The sequence below is a fragment of the Argiope bruennichi genome, chromosome 7 (genome assembly GCF_947563725.1).
Source record: "Argiope bruennichi chromosome 7, qqArgBrue1.1, whole genome shotgun sequence".
NCBI classification, from domain to species: Eukaryota; Metazoa; Arthropoda; class Arachnida; order Araneae; family Araneidae; genus Argiope; species Argiope bruennichi.
This window is the reverse complement of record NC_079157.1, coordinates 11,850,652-11,865,265: the sequence shown is the minus strand read 5'-3', so window position 1 is coordinate 11,865,265 and position 14,614 is coordinate 11,850,652. Positions and strand designations below refer to the sequence as shown.

At 28.9% G+C, this 14,614-nt stretch overlaps 1 protein-coding gene across 6 annotated transcripts in view; it reads right to left on the bottom strand.

Moving 5' to 3' along the window:
• Positions 1 to 14,614, bottom strand: part of LOC129975690 (endothelin-converting enzyme 1-like) — a 333,428-nt gene that overhangs the window by 279,759 nt on the left and 39,055 nt on the right. Inside the window, exon 1 of one of the 6 annotated variants that reach the window (XM_056088822.1) lies at positions 11,784 to 12,013. The exons of the other annotated variants lie outside the window; for them this stretch is intronic. Coding sequence (XP_055944797.1) covers positions 11,784 to 11,812 — 29 coding nt within the window. The 5' untranslated portion in view covers positions 11,813 to 12,013. Of the gene's footprint in view, positions 1 to 11,783; positions 12,014 to 14,614 lie in introns of those variants that run through there. 6 annotated transcript variants of the gene reach the window in all.

Genomic DNA, 14,614 nt, shown 5'->3' with positions numbered 1-14,614 from the left:
TTCTGCGCTGTTGCGCTGTGGCCATCGTAAGAAAGAGAGATTAATAAATATTTTTAATGAATATTGAATGAATGCTTAGTCAATGGCTTCTAAAATTAGGGACGTACTTGCCAAAAATTTGGTAACTTAATGACAATTTTGGTGGTAAAAAAATATAAATTTGGGGAAGCAAAAGGATGAGAATGATACCTTTCTCAGGATCCAAAATTCGAAGATATTTCTAAAAAATTCTATGCATTGTCATGGAGATTATATAAGAGAAGGCGCTCCCATAAGTAATATTTCTCTCCTTGATTACTGAACTCTCTAATTACTTATGCGAAGCTGTTTTGTATGATTTATTAGTTGTCTGCTGCGGCTGTTAGTATCTATATGTGCTGTTTTCTATATGTATCTCACTGTATTTTTCTAGCATTGCTTCGAATTAATCTATATCTATTCAATACTAATAATAAAGATAAGTGTGTGCGCATGTGTGCGTGTGGAGCTTTTAAAGAAAAAAAGGATAGTTTGATGTAAATTTTAACATTCATTTAAAAAGCTAGGATTTCTCTAAAGAAAAAAAATGTTACAGTTTTTCATTTTTCTTTGTAACATTGCATGTGTAATATATCTTCGAGTGTAAGTAACTATTATCTAAGAATTATACTCAAAAATAAAATTTGTGTGTGTAATATATGAAATTTTGGAATTTTATATTAAAACGTTCATAATTTATAATTAACGTTCATAAATCATAAATCCCCTTCTAGAGCATTTAACATCAAATCCATGCTTCACCACATTCTGCATAACATAACAAACACTAATTATAAATTGCAATAAGACATCTTGATTATTTTTTAAGCTATGACGATGCTCCTACAATACAAATATAAAAAAGCTCGTTCTTCAGAAATTGCTTTTAAAGTTTTTAAACGCTTATTAATAAGCATCATTTACATATCAACAGTTTACTATAAATTATCTTGTAATTGAATTAGAGACAAAAAAAATATCACTGGAAACGTGATATTTTTAGAAACTGCAAATAAAAAAAAATGAAAATGTGAATTTTCATCCAAATGTATGATTTGAACCTAGTCGGATTACTTAATTAAACTATCATAACGTTCATGTTAAATTCAGTAACATATGGCTAAATAATTTTCAACTTCAATGCATACAACCAAAAGAAGAAAAATGAGAACATTTAGAAAAAACATATTTTTACTCCCCCCCCCCAGAAAATAAAGATTAGTGATATTTCTTAGCGTTGAGTTGTCTAAAGAATCCGAATAAAAAAATATTTCTTTGCTTTTGCAAATAATGCTCTGAGATTTATTCTAATCATTTCAAGGATTCCGGTGCATTATGGGAAATGAATTTCGAGCAAAGTAAAGAAAAATTGCTGGCAATAAATAGCGTTGTAAATCTGTAATGATGAAAAGAATGACAGATGAAATGAGAGGCGGAAAGAAGCATCTATAAATCTTTTTTTTCAGGCAAATATTTTTCTTGATGATCTAAGGTCTCTAAAGAATATAATAATCCAGTTCATTGGCATGAAATATGTAAGAATTAAGAAAAGCACATATCTGCAGTTTTATTGATGTAACATTTGATTTTTCATTCAAGGAATGCCATTATATTTGCACTATAATATATGACAAGTTAAGGAAAAGGAAAGAAGAAACATCGATTTTTTTTAACATTTAAATAAAAGGATATCAACCTCAGGGTAAAAGTTAAAGAAGTTATAGATATTATTAAAGCACTTTCAAAATGAGTCGCTGAAATGTAATGCAACTTATTGAAATAGGAAGTAAATTACACAAGAAGGTAAAATTTCAAAAAGAATCGAAAAAAAGAAATGTTTTTAAAATTTGAACAAAAGTATTATGGTTCCTCTAAACACATACTATGCAGAAGGGAATATCCAGTACGAATTTCAGATTCATATTACTTTTTAAAAAGTATTTATAAATAATTTTCTATTTTTTTAAAATTCGAGGTAGGTAGGAAAATTATATTCTAAAAATGCTGTTCTAATATTTCAAATAGTTTTGGTGTGGTCATCATTCAAGGAAAAAACAATAAAAATTGAATTTAAAGTTAACAGTTTATCATCAGAAATATACCTGGATGCATTCCGGCATAACAAAGAATGCTTTCAAGCATAAAAATTAGAATATTATTTTCCATTTGAATTCTAGCTGTATTTTCTTGAATATTGACCACATAAACATCATTTGAAATTGTAGGATATTCAAATTTCCAACTGTCTTTTTTTTACGTCAAAGCTACGTTTTCCGAAAAGAAATATAAATACCAATTAGAAATCCCTATCAGACGTTCCCTTCTGTATAGCAAAATTTTAAATAGAATTTCATAAGTTTCGTTTCGTGTTAGTGAGTTAGGTTTAAGTTATATATATTAGGTTGTCCTATAAGTTTCTTTCCTAATTCTAATATGAAATGAATACACAATATTTACTGTTTAAGATATTGTTTATTTTGTTACATTAGAATCTTTTGCTCTGTTACCGTCTTCCATCTCTCAGGAAGCCTCATTATGCCTTCTTTCCAAAATTGTTGTGTTTTGGACAGGAAATAATCCTCGAGGTACGCTTTTATTTCGCTGATGCATTTAAAACGCTTATCGCGAAGAGAATTTTTTAAAGACAGAAAGAAGTAATAATCAGATGGGGAGAGATCTGGAGAGTATGCAGGATGCCGTAAAATATCCCAATCAAACTGTAACAGAGCAAAAGGTTACATTAGAACCTCTTGCTCTGTTACCTTCTTCCATCTCTCAGGAAGCCTCATTATGCCTTCTTTCCAAAATTGTTGTGCTTCGGACAGGAAATAATCCTCGAGGTGCGCTTTTATTTCGCTGATGGATTTAAAGCGCTTATCGCGAAGAGAATTTTTTAAAGACAGAAAGAAGTAATAATCAGATGGAGAGAGATCTGGAGAGTATGCAGGATGCCGTAAAATATCCCAATCAAACTGTAACAGAGCAAAAGGTTACATTAGAACCTCTTGCTCTGTTACCTTCTTCCATCTCTCAGGAAGCCTCATTATGCCTTCTTTCCAAAATTGTTGTGCTTCGGACAGGAAATAATCCTCGAGGTGCGCTTTTATTTCGCTGATGGATTTAAAGCGCTTATCGCGAAGAGAATTTTATAAAGACAGAAAGAAGTAATAATCAGATGGAGAGAGATCTGGAGAGTATGCAGGATGCCGTAAAATATCCCAATCAAACTGTAACAGAGCAAAAGGTTACATTAGAACCTTTTGCTCTGTTACCTTCTTCCATCTCTCAGGAAGCCTCATTATGCCTTCTTTCCAAAATTGTTGTGCTTCGGACAGGAAATAATCCTCGAGGTGCGCTTTTATTTCGCTGATGGATTTAAAGCGCTTATCGCGAAGAAAATTTTATAAATACAGAAAGAAGTAATAATCAGATGGAGAGAGATCTGGAGAGTATGCAGGATGCCGTAAAATATCCCAATCGAACTGTAAGAGCCTCTCTCTGACGATTAATGCAATATGTGGTCTCGCGTTGTTATAATGAAAAACAACGCCTTCTTCTGTTCGTTAATTCTGGCCATTTTTTTAGCTATAGCAGCTTTCAAATGATCCAGTTGATGACAGTATTTCGTAGAATTTATTGTCTCATCTTGAGGATGAAGCTCGTAGAAAATGACGCCTTTCCAATCCCGCCAAATGGACAAAAGAATGGACAAAGAGCTCTGGTACGACTGAAACCAATGACAAAGACAACTAACAGATAAGCCTGCATGTTTGCACAAGCAGAGCTAAGTGAGGCCATTAATAGTACGATTAGAAAGAAACTTTTAGGACATTCTAATATATATCTAATGATGTCTCTTAATCTAATTTTAATCCTGATTAACTTATCAATTTTTAATTTAGCTCTTATTAATTTCATTCTAAAAATAGTGTAATTTCCTGAGCCAATTCCTAATTTTTATTTAATTATTTTTAACACGCTCTCTAGAAAAGTGACGACTTCAGTCTTTTCTCATTCACCGAGTGAGGGATAAAAATCTTTCATGCTTACAACATTCTTTCAATGATACCTATGATCCCCTTTCTTAAGTCTGCACGAGCCTAAGAAATCAAAATCTCCAGCAATCAATCAACCTCAACTATAAAACTAATTATAAATTAAATAACCCTGTGAAACGCGCAGCTTGTAAATACATGTTGAAGGCTAGATTGACGAATCAATAAGTGTATAATATTTTAAACATTCTTGAAACTTACATTTTAAACTAATTATAAAAGAATATGAAAAATTAACTATAAAAGACCTATAAAACTAATTATAAATGACCTTTTAAATCAAAGAATAACTAATTTTTTTCCTATTGAAGAATGGATTAAATAAATTTCTACCAGAATCTTCTTTAATCTATTGTTCGGCTCATTTTCACAGTTTTGTGCGCATCTTACTCTCAGCTCTAATTCCTTTAATTCGCTCAAAATTCGTTTACAATATGTATCGCATCGCTCACTAATTAAAATAAATCTGAGGGCATTATTTGTAGAATCAGACAAAGGAATGTTTATACTTTGGATAACCACAGACGTGTGTCTTGATTTTGTCAAAGTTCTTTGTCTTTGGATGTGCTCTAGATACGGGATAAAAGATTTATCAAACCCTCTTTTGTGTTGCTAAAATGCAGTTGAGATATCTGACACGATAGTTCAGGGTTTTAAAATTTTGTATTACCCGAAAATAATCGTGCCATGAATATAGATATTTATCATCTGGATATACCGGAAAATATATACGGGTAAATGTATATTGCAAATACATAAAAGCACACATTTTAATCGAGCCAAATGTTTTAAATAGTAGAAATCTTTGAAGGAAAAAAACCTTTGTATAGGCAATAAGCAAACAGCGGAAGTGGTCCCTACAAAATTTTCTCGTATACTCGCATTACATGGCACTAACGTACACTAGTTACAGAATATTAACTTTTGGCGCGAATTTAGCATTTTTATTGGATCTATCTTGTTATCCTTGGCGAGTTATTTGGTGATTCATCTCTGGCGTGCGTTATAATATCCGAAAATCGATTTTATGTTTTGGACATGTTTTTATCAACCGATTGAAACAAAACTTTACAGGTAATCACAAAATCCCATACCAAATTTGATGTCATAAATCATTGCGTTTTTGAAATATAGCATTTACTTCTTTTTGAAAGTACAGACCGACAGACAGAACGGATTTCCTGTGAATAGATTACGTTCAAAATTTGGCCGAAATCTACAACTTTATTTGTAAATCCATATACCAAATTTCATCCGCTTAGTTCAAAGAGTTTTTGAGTTACAGATTTCACAAAAAGACAGGGAGACATGATGCCAAAAATGTATTTTTCGAAGTCTGCAAGGTCTGAAAAGTGAAGACTCATCATAATCTCGAGTCTTTCAAACTTTAAAGGCTTAACTATACATACTCTACTCTAGGCACTTAACTATAACAATTTTCAAATTCTAGATACTTAAGTATAAAATTTTTTTAGCTCAATATGCTTAACTATACTTACTACACTCTAGATGCTTAACTACAGCAATTTTCAAGCTATTCATGCTGAATTAAATTTACTATACTCTAAATGCTTAATTATAATTCCTATATTCTAGATGCTTAATTATACTTACTACACTCTAGATGCTTAACTAAAGCAATTTTCAAGCTATTCATGCTTAATTAAATTTACTATACTCTAAATGCTTAATTATAATTCCTATATTCTAGATGCTTAATTATACTTACTACACTCTAGATGCTTAACTACAGCAATTTTCAAGCTATTCATAGAGTATAGTAAATTTAATTAAATTTACTATACTCTAAATGCTTAATTATAATTCCTATATTCTAGATGCTTAATTATACTTACTACACTCTAGATGCTTAACTACAGCAATTTTCAAGCTATTCATAGAGTATAGTAAATTTAATTAAATTTACTATACTCTAAATGCTTAATTATAATTCCTATATTCTAGATGTTTAATTATACTTACTACTCTCTAGATACTTAACTACAGCAATTTTCAAGCTCTTCATGCTTAATTAAATTTACTATACTCTAAATGCTTAATTATAATTCCTATATTCTAGATGCTTAATTATAGTTACTACACTCTAGATGCTTAACTACAGCAATTTTCAAGCTATTCATAGAGTATAGTAAATTTAATTAAATTTACTATACTCTAAATGCTTAATTATAATTCCTATATTCTAGATGCTTAATTATACTTACTACACTCTAGATGCTTAACTACAGCAATTTTCAAGCTATTCATAGAGTATAGTAAATGTAATTAAATTTACTATACTCTAAATGCTTAATTATAATTCCTATATTCTAGATGCTTAATTATACTTACTACTCTCTAGATGCTTAACTACAGCAATTTTCAAGCTCTTCATGCTTAATTAAATTTACTCTACTCTAAATGCTTAATTATAATTCCTATATTCTAGATGCTTAATTATACTTACTATACTCTAGATGCTTAACTACAGCAATTTTCAAGCTATTCATGCTGAATTAAATTTACTATACTCTAAATGCTTAATTATAATTCCTATATTCTAGATGCTTAATTATACTTACTACACTCTAAATGCTTAATTATAATTCCTAGATTCTAGATGCTTAATTATACTTACTACACTCTAGATGCTTAACTACAGCAATTTTCAAGCTCTTCATGCTTAATTACATTTACTATACTCTAAATGCTTAATTATAATTCCTATATTCTAGATGCTTAATTATACTTACTATACTCTAGATGCTTAATTACTCCAATTTTCAAGCTCTTCATGCTTAATTAAATTTACTATACTCTAAATTCTTAATTATAATTCCTATATTCTAGATGCTTAATTATACTTACTATACTCTAGATGCTTAATTACACCAATTTTCAAACTCTAGATGCTTAGCTATATTTATTATAATCTAAATGCTTAACTATATTTACTATATTCCAGATGCTTAGCTATAACAATTTTCAAGCTCTAGATGCTTAACTGTACTCGGCATCGGAAGTCACTTTACGAGTATAGTTAAGCACCTAGAGTTTGAAAATCGTTCAGATCGTCAAATGATGTTTTATAATTACCAATCTTCCAAAGGAAACAACACAATAGGAATATTTTATCACATGAAAATCTGAGTTAATAAATATACTGGCATGGAAGGGAAGTTTTATGAGTAAATGCTAACTCAGATATGAAGCTTGCCTTCTGACATGCGTTTTAGAATTTAGAGACATTTTCTAAAAGAGTCCTTATGTATCTTGAAATCTTTCATCCAAATCAAAATTTGAGTTGTATAAAATATCATAAAATATTAAATTCAGTAATACAAGCCTCAACAGTTTCAGGGACAAAAATACATAAAGATTCCCAAAACTTTTTACTTTTCAATTATTGATATTTTCAATAAATGTCTTTTCATCTATTATTTTATTCATATTTAAAGTTTTCGCACAATGTTTATTCTTGCCACTTTTCCTATAATTTGCTTAAAATTCATTTCCTACAATGTATCGTATACCTCAAAACTAATTAAATTAAATCTGAGGGCATTATTTACAGGACCGAACAAAAGAATATCTATCAACTAGAATCTTTAAATCTTTAAGCAACCCGAGATATTTGTTCTGATTTTGTCGAAGATGCTTTGTCCTTGGCTGAAGTTCGATCCTAGATAGAGATCTCTGGCTTTCCCTTTGTGCTGTAAAGTGCGAGTGAGATACCGAAAACAATAGTTTAGAGTTTTGAAAATTTACTTTATCGGAAAACAATCGTGCCCTGTGTGCAGGTGTTTATCATCGGAACGCACTGGCAAATGGATCGATGGATATCTGACAACAGTGACTTTAATCGACTCAAATAATTTGAAAATGTGGCTTTGTTAGAAGGAAATGAAGCTTTAGTCTTCTGCAATGAATTGGAAATATAATTTAAATTATAAATATTTGGGGGTGGGTGCCTACCTTCGGTTCTCTAACGCTCAAGAAACCCTAGGAGGATTGCTAAGTAAATCCAAAGTTTGCTAACCAAATCTTGTTCCATTCGGGTGCTACACAAGTGTGCCAGTTATTACGAAACTTACTTACTTTATATTAATTAATTAATTAAACTTTTATTTAATTAATTTACTTCGGTTTCATTAACATAAATCAGAAATAAATTAAAGTTGTACTCTTTGAAATGGGTTTTTCTCCTTGTATTTTCAATTTTTCAAGCATTTCGAAAACAATTCAGCAATTAAACCTATGTATGAATACAATTATAACGGTACCAAAAATGTTTAATAAAGATTTCTATATTAATAAGACAAATGAGGGTGTGCCTCCCCACTGGACGCGAGTTATTACGGCATTTATTGTACACAGCCACGCTATCATGTGTCACAATAAAGTAATAATAAAAAAGCGTTTACATTTTTCATAAAAATATTGAAATGAATAATTAACCAAAATAAATTAATATGCAGATTAATTTTTTTTTAAAAATGGGATGAAATATGAGACTATATTGACCAATGTATTAAACTAGGAGCTATACAATGGAGCCTAAGACTGCAAAATAATGAACTTCGTCACTTCCATATTCGGTTGAAGTTTTTTAATAAAATGTACACATCATCAGTATGGTTTTGCTGGGGGAAATATTCTTCATAGCAATCGATGACAATCACGTGATCAGTGCAGATACATTTTGAGAAATATTAGAATATATATCTTAATTTTATATTATTTCTTTTATATTAGATCTTTTCATATATATCTTAATTTTATATTATTTCTTTATATTATTTCTTTTATATTAGATCTTTTCATATATATCTTAATTTTATATTATTATTTATATTATATATGATCCTCGTATTTATATTCACAAATATTTACGATATTGAATAACTGAAAATTTAAACTTTCTGTAAACTAGGAACCAAATGATGAAGTAATCTAACTGTGCTAATAATAAAAGTGTGCATGTGTGTGTGTGTGTGTGTTAAAGCTCTACAGGCTAGTTCATTTAGCCCATAGCTACCAAGTTTGGCACATAATAATATCATTCTAGCTCTGGACACTCTTCTTTTGCGTTATTTCTTCCCGTCCTTTAGCCTACTTTTTTGTCTTCCATTCCCTACATTCCTCCACCTCTCGCTCTACACTGGGTGGAGGGGGGGGGGGGGTAGGAAAAAGTTCAGTGATCTCATCTGCTGTCGGGGTACGTCACAACTTGTATACTTTGGAAAATTGGAATGTTTCACATCAGAGCAATTTTTTTTTTGAAATTTTAATTAGAATGTTACATAATTAAATAGTAAGCTCAATTTTGGCGGTTTCATACGATAATTTTCAAACATATTATGGCACAAAAGTGAGTTTTTCACTGCTTTAAAATATGAAAAATTGTTTTTCTAAAGAAAGCAATTCAATAAACGTTTTAATTTTACTAAATTCTGACGATTTTTTGGAAATATCTTTTTGTCTGTTTTTTTAACAATACATTATATTGCTAACCAGAAATTGAAACCGTTTACTTTGTTTCATTAAATAATTAATCAATTAATTTTTTCCCGTTGTGAAAGATAAGGAAAAAGAATTCTGTTTATTATCTGTGTCTCTGTAATTTACCAGTCAGATTATTAAGTGAAGTTATTATGATATCGATATTACGATTTAGATCATAGACATTTCTTGCGTTTTTATTAGTTCTTTTAGCTCTATGATGTCTCAATTCTGTCTCCTTTAGAAAAGCTCATGCACATAATAAATTGAACTAAAACATGGAAAACATAGACAATTAAAGTATCATGCTTTTATTTTCCAGAATTTCGTGGAATCATGGACATGAAACTATATCTAAACGAATAATCTGAAAACTATTATAGCCAATATTCCTAGTGACCCAAAGACCGTGGTGGCCTAGTGGCAAGGTCTCGTTATCGGAATCGGAGGATTTCAGGTACGAGACCCGATTTCCACCGATGAACCGTTGTGTAAGCGGGTATGGTGCACGTTAAATCCGAACGTCTTCCCACTGATGTGGTTCGGAAGTTTGGAGAAGGGGATGCCGCCTCCTGTTTTGTCTATGTCATCTGACTGCAGTTCAAAATTACGTCTCAAAATAGCCTCAGTGTTTCTTGGACGACAAGATGTTAATACAACTAAACGAACCTGGTGAACCTGTTGATCACCTCAGACAACTGGTATAAACATAATCTTATTATTAAATTTATTAATTTCTTAAATTTGTTGATAAAAGATTTATGGGGTGCCATATCAGTACAATAATCACGAAAAAAAGTAATTTTTATGGATTATACAAACATAATAATTTGATTTCATTTTAATCGACACAAAATAAAATTTGTTGGCCAGGAAAAAATAATTCTTTTATATAACGAAGGGATTATAAAGACATATTCAGCAAGTAATCTCTACTAAAAACTTACAAGTGTAAAAAATACTGAAATTTTAAGATAAATAACCTTTAGTTGACCTTTCAGTTACGTAAATAATCCACATGCTGATTTTCTGCAAATTCAGTAAAGCATTTGACATAATTAATACACTATTCACAGATCGAAATATAAATTATCTCATAAAGGTTATGTATATTTGTAGTTTTTCACAGATAGAAATATAAATTATCTCATAAAGGTTATCAACATTTGTAGTTTTTCACTGAACATTTTTCAAAGAAGATAACACGAACCTGTATATTGAAAACCATACGCATCTGGTTTACCAGAATTGTTAGTTGTGTTTACTAATAATTACATGTAATATGCCTAATTTGATGCTTATGATTAACAAGCCAAAAAATATTTTAAACAACAAAATCGGAATATTTTAACAGCCTTACACCTATTCTGTTTATTGCGCAATGAACATTCTTAAAGGAGTCGAGTCCCATGATATTATAATGCTATTAAAAACTTGTCATTGAAATCTGTTTCTAATTTAATGTTGTGTTATGTCATAATGTAATTTCTCTACTGATTCCTCAGGTAAACAGGATCGTTTGCTTAACTTTCAACAATGGAATAATGTCATCTGATTAAACATTCAATGAAGAAATGAAAACGATTTGAATTTCATCTCGGCAATGAAATCTTCCATTCAAAATATAATAGTAGAAAACTGATTTTCACAACACATTTTAATTAAAAACTATATTTTTAATAATATTTTATTGTTAATTAACTCTCAAATTTATATTTAAAATGCAATATTTTTTATTACAAAACGGTACAAAAACCCGTTTTATTCTATATTATTTTCAGATCTATCGTGAAAAAAATCCAAAACTTTCTTAATTTTTCATTAATTCAATTATTTACAAAATCAAAATTTTGTAAATCTAGATCAAATTGTGTGTCGTAAAAAGAACACACGTGTTCTCTTTTATTAATAGAAGAAAAAAGTCCAACTTCAATCTTAAATAATTAAATAGAAGTTATAAAAGCAAATTTTGTTGATCGAAGTCAAATTACATGTTATAGAAGATCAACAGACAGACATTCAGCGTTATAATTGGTAAAAATAAGTCTAGCTTCAACCTCAAATAATGTTTAGAAACTAAACATTTGTTAGATATGCAAACCTAAATGGAATTACAGCCACGATTTATTTATAAGTGAAAAATTTGTCTTTATATTAATAAAATGCTAATTTTCTAAAAAAAATTATTATTTTTCTAAAATTTCATACCTGAAGAACTTATCCTTCTTTTTTCCCATATCACTCAGAGGTCGTCGAAAGCCAGTTGGAATCTCTTTTAAATATTTTGCAGTTGTGTCATAGGCATCTGAAGGTTAGTTACCATAGTAACTAATTATAAATTACAAATGCGCTTGAAATGGCATATGAAAGGAAAAAGAAGTTTAGCTAATTAGTATGGTTAAAAATGTTTCGTCTAAACCATTTTGGACGCTGTTATGATAAACTTGATTTATCAAGGGGAGTTTGGAATTGCTTCGGTTAAGTCAGACTCAGAAAAAGGGCAAAAGTGGTTCATTAAATAATTTGACTGTTGAGTGTTCATTTAAACTTTACCTAATGATCCATAACAAATTTTGCCCTATAAGGCCATTTTTAAGTAAGAAGCAATTGAGACAATAAACTGATTAAACTGAATTTCTAGGTCATTTTCGTTACCTATAATATGTTTTAAAATGGCATAATTGGTTAAGCACGGTATGAAAAAGAATGTATGCCTTATTATGACCTTAATTTAACTAATAACTTCCTGTTTATGCATATTTATATAATCATTTCAAACTCTGCGTCAAAACTACTACAAATGGTACTTAAATTTTTTCTATAAATGAAATGAATAAAAACATGAATAAAATGTGATTAAAATACAATTATAAAAGAAAAAAAATGGAATAAATTTATTACTATTCTAGGAAAAAGTATATTCATTGTTTTCTTATTAATCTGATTCTGAAAGTATTGTTTTTAATGCTATATTATTTTTATCTACATATCAACATACTAAGAAATATCTACATTTTCATTTTCTACCTTTTTATGAGTATTTTTAACATTTATGTGTTTCTACTTTTTCTTTAGATAGTTCTTTCCTCAATTAGGAAGCAAATCTATCATTTTGATTACTTGAAATAAAACTTGAATTTTTTTTTCTTCAGTCAATTTCCACAAAAAACAAAAGAGAATGCACGTATATGTGTCACTGTATTATTTATTTTTGATTATTTACTAAGAAATTACCAAATTTGGCATTATTACGGAGATTGGAAATATACTACTGTACCAAAAATGTATGGTTGAAATGGAATGGAGAGGGGAAATTTATTACGGTAGGTGACAACGTTAAAACGTCGATTTTGACGAAATTATGAATTTTTTTTTTTATTTGATATTCTTGCGGTTTGAACAGATTTCATTATAAAGCCATTAGAATTTTGTTTCTAAGTCTATTTTTTCGGGCAGTTACATCAACTTTTATATCTGCATTTGCATGGGCTTTAATGTTATTTTATATCTTTAGACGCTATTTTCTCATAATTCTAATCTTGGTTAGGATCTTCTAACAAAAGAAATCGCATAAATTAAAACTTAAAGCATATTTTTGATCATATTTGATATGATGACTCACCAACATGTTCTGAAGTTCCTGAATTAGAAAATAGGTAATTTATTCATTTATAAATGTTTCATAGGTGTTTTAGTGTCTCAGAATCCAAAAATAAATCAATATTTCATGTATTTATCAATCGAATCTCAATACTTAAAGAATGGATAGAAATACAGCTTATGTTTTAGTTCAGGAACTAGATAATATATTTCTTAAGCTATCTGCAAAATTATAAACAAATCGTTTGATAAACCTCTAAACTAGAAGATGTTTGCTTTGTACCTCTTTTTAGACAAAAAAAAAAAAAGACTTTTACTCAATTTTTAAAAAAATATTTTGTCACTTAAATGGTATATTTTATTTTCATTGATATTTTTTTAATTTTTTTTTCGCAATTCAGAAATATGATTATTTTCTAACGTATTTCATAAATTTCATCCCGGACGTAAGGATATACCTTAAAGTATTATAATTGTAATAAAATGTATACCTCAGAGTAATTTTTGAATTTTTTAAAAAATTAATAATTTTTTTATATTTTTCCATTGTAATTATCTTAGTACAAACGTAATCTAAACACTATTTTAAAACTCCAAAATTTCTACTTAATAAAATAAACTTAATTATCGTATCACTTTTTCTTGAATTTTTTCTACTCCTTTGATTTACTTTATGATAATTTTCAATAATAATTTACTTTGTAACAATGAGACTTAAACCATTTTATCCTCAAACATTTAATCGCTTTATTTTCCTTTCATTGTTGAAAGGGAACGAAGAAAAATAATATTTATTATGTGTGTAATTTACATGCAGAATAAGAAAGTAATGTTCCCTTACTTTGAAAGAAGGAGGGAAAATAGATAAAAAATTACCCTAATTGTTACGTTTTAAATGACTTTATGATGTCATAGCGAATTATAAAGCAGAAAATAATTTTCTTCCAAAAATATGGTGTCACAATTTGTAAGAGTGATAGTCGCTGACTAGAAAATAATTTAATTAAAGAAAAATTACACTTATCATGTGTTTCTAATTTTTGAGAAATTCCAATTAATTTTACTTTTTAAAATATTCATTGGGACTTAAATTCCATCCAATATTGTTTTCAGAGTCTCAGAAATTAATTTTTTTTAATTCTACAGTTTTGATTTTAAAAAAATTGTTTTCTACTTTTCAGTAAAATTACAAAATTCTGCTTTTATTTTTATTTTTTTATTTTCAATATTTTCAACTTTTTAGTTCTTAAGAGAAGTCTATTATATTATGAGAAAATAAGGACATAGAATAGAGGCATTTCTCTGATTATTTCTTACATTCTTTAAATGTCGGTAAATTAAAGAGACATGAACGTGACTCTTATATGAATTTTATTTTTGGAGAGCTCTTATAATTATCAGAAAGTTATGTATATCTTAATTATCAGCATGAAATTTAA